General features: G+C 39.9%; 1 protein-coding gene across 1 annotated transcript; it reads right to left on the bottom strand.

The window, feature by feature from the left end:
• Positions 1-410: 410 nt before the first annotated feature.
• Positions 411-1358, bottom strand: LOC118543036 (olfactory receptor 8S1-like). The gene has a single exon (XM_036103755.2). It carries the CDS (start codon positions 1356-1358, stop codon positions 411-413), a length of 948 nt encoding a protein of 315 aa, XP_035959648.1.
• Between the last annotated feature and the right edge of the window lie 4642 nt (positions 1359-6000).

The following is a 6000-nucleotide window of genomic DNA, read 5'->3' as shown; positions in this document are numbered from 1 at the left end:
TTCCTCCACCCCATAAAGGCCAAGTCTTTGTTTTCCCTTTCTCAGAGACCCAGGATCTTTTATTCCTATAAAAATCTTTCCCCAGAAACATTAGTTCAAATTGAACATTCAGGACACAAAATATTTCAGGGTCCATTCTAATTTGAATGACTTTAAAAAAAGTGACTCATGAGACATGTTATTAACTAAGTCTATGAAGCTGAGAAGGTTTTCTGACTTATGTGCTCTGTGTCTGAATAGGATTGATTCTGAGCCATGAAAAACAAAATAGCTTCTAGCACTTTCCTTGATAATTTTTAAAAAGGGAGAATCAGCAATGCACATTGCAACATGTGACAAAACAGGAAATCAGGAACTTAATGTCAATCATGAGATTTCTTGCTGCAGTTCTAGTTTGTGTTTCTTTCATGTTATATCTCTTCTGTGCTGAGACACTGTAAATATTTTATCATCATTCTTCTCAGAGCTGCTTTCACCTCTTTGTTCTTCCAGCTGTAGATGAGTGGATTCACCAGGGGAGTGATTACACTGTACTGTATGGAGAGGATCAACTCCAGAGATGAGCCTGAGGTTGGCATGAGATAGCGAACAATGGCTGAGCCATAGAACAGGGTCACTACTGTGAGGTGTGAGGAGCAGGTGGAGAAGGCCTTGCTTCTGCCTGTGGTGGAGCTGATGCTCAGGATGGTGGAGAGAATGCGAACATAAGAGAAGAAGATCAGGAGGCAGGTCCCAATGGCATGCAGGAAGGCAGAGCAGAGTAGCATTGCAGAGTTGGTGGAGACATCAGAGCAGGAGAGAGGGAAGAGGGAAGGCAGCTCACAGGAGTAGTGGTGGATGGTTTGAACCTCACAGAAGTCCATATTCAAAGCCAGGAGGATGTTCATGAGTGCATCCAGAAAGGCCACGACCCAAGAGCCCCACACCAACCTCTCACATAGCTGTTTATTCATTACCTGTCCATAGAGCATAGGGTGGCAGATGGCAGCATAGCGGTCATAGGCCATCACTGACAGCAGGCAAGCCTCAATCCCTGTAGTGGCAAACACAAAGAAGACCTGAGCCAGGCAGCCCTCTACTGAGATGGCTTTCCTCTGAGACAGGAGGTTCTCCAGCAGCTTGGGCACAGTGACTGAAGAATAGAAGAGGTCTTGGAAGGAGAGATGGCTCAGGAAGAAGTACATGGGTGTGTGGAGGTTAGACTCTGTATGGATCACAAGTATTATCAGCAGGTTCCCCAGCAGAGTCAGAAGGTAAATTATCAGGAATAGAACAAAGAGCAGAACCTGGACATGGGGGTCAGCAGATAGCCCGAGAAGGATGAACTCTGTGATGCTGCTGTGATTCCTTGAGGCCATTTATGGTCACTGTTCTTTAGAGAAAAATTAGGAAAGGGATTGAAATTTCTTCTTTCCGTAACAGTTTCCAGAAGGCATCACTCTTCTCTATTTATTCCCTATATCTTTCCCTGTATCTTCCTTCTTGCCTTGTCTGATCTCCATTTTCATAGCCCTCACATCTGCCTTTAATGGTTCCATGGAGTCCTTCTCCTCCCTGGCTCTCTGCTGTGCTGTCTCTGAGCCCCGGAACAGCCCCACAGGGGACTTTTTCCTAATAATGCTAATATGCAGGAGTATGATCAAATATGCAGGCCTACCAGAGAACTGCCCCATGACTAAATTACAGAATCCTTTAGCTGGGTCCTTGTATTCCACCGCACGTGTCATCTTTTGGAAATTCCAGCAGATGTCCTGGGGAGGCTGATGCAGATCTCTGCTCACCTCTATTACCTGGTCTTTACTCCCTTCTTCAAAACCCTCAATGGTTCATTAACTGATTAACAATAGCAGAGTTGTGTTTGTGTAGCAGTTTATCTTGCACAGATGACTTCCACCCATATTTTCCACTGTGTGTGTGTGTATATGTGTGTGTGTGTGTACAGAGAATGGTGAGACAAGAGACTGAAATCATTTCATAGGTGAGAACATTTAAGCCCAGTGATCCTAGAACTTGTCTAGATCCCTACACTGGTCAGTTCTTTGAACAACAAGGAATTGAATGCTGCATTTGATTGTAGAACAAGAGCTTGTCTGCTACATGACCTGCTTAGAGAAAAAGCCAAACTCCCTGGTTTGGATTTCAAAGCCTTAATCACCCAAGGTTCTCTAGATGCCCCACTGCTGAGGCCAGATAGCTTTGCTTGTTCCCCATCACTCCTGTTTTCTCTGATTTGATTCAGGCTGATGTATTTTGTGTTCCTATTAATTGATTTACATCTTATATACCTTGGAATTCCTGCCTTATTTACCACCTATTCCATGAGTTCTTCTTTGATCACTCCCTTCTCCGTTCTCACATAAATCTCTCGGAAAATCATCATGAACCACATTTTTTCAGATGATGAAAATAAAGCTAAAGAAGCTAATTCAAGATTCTAATTAATCTCTAGTCTAGGATCTTAAAACCTTGTCTGCTTCCCTTTTCTGTGTAACAATCCATCAACACACTGTAAGTTTTACCATTTTTTGTATTACTAATTTGCCTTATCACCTAGTGATACGTGTGAGTATCATTTCTTGTCTACAATGAGAGTGCAGTTTCATGGGGGGCTGGAATGATTTTCTAACTCACGCCCCATCAATATTTAATGGACCTTAAATAAATCATTGTTAAGTAAGTAAATACAAAAATTAAGAAAATTGAACAGATTATGTAGTAAAAACTCTTGGAGATTATCTCCAGGTCTAGAAAGTCAACTTCAAGTTGTAGTCAAGGGGAAAGCATTAGGGGACCTGGAATTAGAGGAGAAAGGGAAGAGGTGGAATACTTATCTTCTTTTTGTTATAATAGACTGACAGAGGCCTTATTCTTTCTGAAATCGCTAATACCTACAGATCTCTGCTTCAGACGGATCACCCCACACTTTGTTTAAATGTACAATATCCATCCATCCATCCATGTTATTGAATAAATATTTTTGAGTGTCTGTTCACTATAAGGTACTGTGTTGTGCATGCAGTTGAAGACAATTCTCCATTGCACTTTTGTTGACTCTTGAATGAATGCACCTACCTGAGCATTATCTAGGTGTAACTAATCACCGTAGGCTGTTTCCTCCTCATCAGATGCAAACTATTGTATATTCAGACTCAGCCTTTACTGGGATCCTCATGAGTGTTTTGCTACCTATTAGAGTATTCTAATCTGCCCCTTGAACTCAGAATCTTTCCTGGGATCTCTACCTTTTGTGTCTACTACACAAATCTAATCTTGATGTGTCTCACAGGACTTTCAATAAAAGGTGTAATCTTGCTCAGAAGGTAAATTTCCCAGTCCTTGAACTTCCTCTCCACCCCATTCCACCCCTGCTACCAGGCCTATCAAATATGTAACTCCCAAACTTTGAGTCCTGATTTAGAATATGTATCTGAAACACCTATGTGTTCTGTCCAGTGTGTAATCTGTAGTCCAGCGGGTTGGCCCAAACTAATGAAGACTCAGCAATAAAGAATGACTACCTGCAAAAGTCAGTTTTTGAGTCCATAAAACTCTTAAGATATTTTTGACATGTTGCTTTTTATAAATCTATTATCTAACTTAAACTTATTCAGCAAAAATGCCAATAAATTTTACAAATCATAGTTTGGGTCTTTTAAAAACCAGGAACATAATGTATTTTCTGATAATCAAACAACAATCCTAAATCTGAGTTGTATGAGCTGTTAACTTGTAATTTGTTTTAATGTTTAGCCTAAAATAAAACCAAAACCAACCACATGTTAATATACTGTCACAAAAGTTTCTCAGAGATGTCTTTTCCTCACTGTGTGTCAGTATTTTTCTGTTTCTTCACTGAGGTACAGAATGCAGCCATATCAGGTGTCAAGGTACTCATTCTAAACTGTCTTATCCTGCTCATTTTAGGAGTCATATTGGAGAGAAGGTTGATGATATTTATTATCCCCCAGCAAGTCCATAAAATACCTTTTTTTTTAAAAAAAGTTTATTTATTTGAGAGAGAGAACACAAGTGGGAGAGGAGCAGAGGCACAGGGAGAAGCAGAATCCCCACTGAGCAGGAACCCCAAAAGGCAGATGGCTAACCGACTGAGCCACACAGGCACCCCCGTAAAATACTTTTGAAAGTAAACAACTTCTCTCGATTTTATATTGACAAAAAACACTGTGAACAAAATTCATTCTTGTCAAGACTGTGAACATTTTAAGAATTTGGAATTTAGTATCCAAATGAGAGAAATTGGTCCAGTTCTTCTATGCTTACTCTCTATTGACTTGGATATAAAGACCAATTCTTAGCATGAAAATACTCTAGCATCTTCAGAGGATATTAGAAAAGCTGCTCATTATGGATCCAAAACCTGAAAACTTTTATCCTGGAATGGAAACACCACAGGCTATCAGGGAGACAGCACATCATGTGACGTTATGACTCACCTCACTCCAGGCTTAAAGCACAGATCTTCTGACAAATGATATCTTCTTTCAAAGTAGGACAATGTCTTTATGTTAATCTTTAAGGAAATGATAAAATGCTAATACCAGAATCTTCTCACTTACCTCCAAGAAGAAGCACAGTGAATTCAATTCAGCCCAAAGTTTGAGTGAGTGGTTCCAGATCTAAAACTGGTTGTGAATGTAGGGAGTCATGGGGCAGTTCCTGAGAAGGTAGAGGTAGGAAGAGCAGCTCAAGGGACTCTCTGAAGACTTTTTACCAATTTTCCTTGAACTGCACACAGAATAAAAGCAAACTCATTTAACATTCCACATTTTTTTTCAAAGACCATCTTAACAGAAGTAGAATATAAAGTTGAAATCAAGTAGCAGTATAAATATTCACCATCGTCCTTTCTACTGAAATTTCAACATTGGAGATTGCTTTTACCAGAGTGAGTTTGTGTCTAAAGTAAAATTAGACAATTTTGGTAAGGGTCACACATTGGACAGTTATCAAGTATCGAGTCTTTAGATCTAATGAGACCACCAGTGTTTTCCAAGGTGACAACTAGTTAAGGACCAATAATCAAAACATGAGACTTACTTCAATAGGTGCCTGACACTTGTCCTGGTATAGTTCAACTCAGAAGATGTTGAGGTCTTTAATTAAATACTTGATAAGTGAGGCTAAGAGGAAAGAAAGCTGAAATGCTTCGGTACTTGCAGAAGGGACCTGACGACCAGAATGAATTGTTATAAATTGGTCTCCCATTGTCCTTTACATTAATTATTTCAGCAGGGATCATATTGGGCATGGGTACTAATAGCAGAAAAATGGATTCTCTGCACTGAGGACCTGGGAAAAGAGAGTGTACCTTAGGGCACCAATGTTTTCTGTTATTTTCTGCCAAAATTCATGGATTCCCCTTTCCTAATGATTAACATTATTCATTAAGTAAACATTGACCTCCTCATTACCTAATAAGAGAACTTGAGGACCAAAGCCTACTAGAACATTCTGAGAAATACAGACACAGTTTGCAGAGTGCTGAGAGGCAAAGGTTTCTCTGTTGTGTGGAACTGAGGTGAGAAAGTGAAAAGAGGTGTCTCAGAGATCCAGAGAGAGAAGGTCCAATGAGAGATGTTAATAAAACTATAAAGTGACTAGAAAGCATTTGGGAAAAACTTTCAGAAAAATCATAGAAAATACTACCATATTCCAGTATCTCCTGGCACAGAAAACATTTTGTAGCTCTTTTCCTAGGTAGACCTTATCCGAGGTTCTAAGAACTTATACTTCAATGATATAACTCTAGGAAAAACAGCAACTTTCATTTTTCCAGTTGGGAGTCACAGCGAGGGCAGGAAGACAGACTGTCCTAGATTTAGATTGTCCTGAAGTCTTGGTTATCCATGTCTCAATTGGCATCCATGTCTCAACCTTCTCAGTGAAAAGGTTTTCAAATCCTCAATAAGTGCAATTTGGTGAGAGATTTCTTTCACATGATCTCAGGCTTCATTACTTGGTGTCTCTTCATTTCGTTTC

Source organism: Halichoerus grypus, chromosome 6 (genome assembly GCF_964656455.1).
Source record: "Halichoerus grypus chromosome 6, mHalGry1.hap1.1, whole genome shotgun sequence".
Taxonomy (NCBI): domain Eukaryota; kingdom Metazoa; phylum Chordata; class Mammalia; order Carnivora; family Phocidae; genus Halichoerus; species Halichoerus grypus.
This window is presented reverse-complemented; position numbering and strand designations above follow the sequence as displayed.

Excerpts from the sequence above, each read along its gene's own strand:
- LOC118543036 (XM_036103755.2), bottom strand. The coding sequence starts at position 1,358 with ATGGCCTCAAGGAATCACAGCAGCATCACAGAGTTCATCCTTCTCGGG.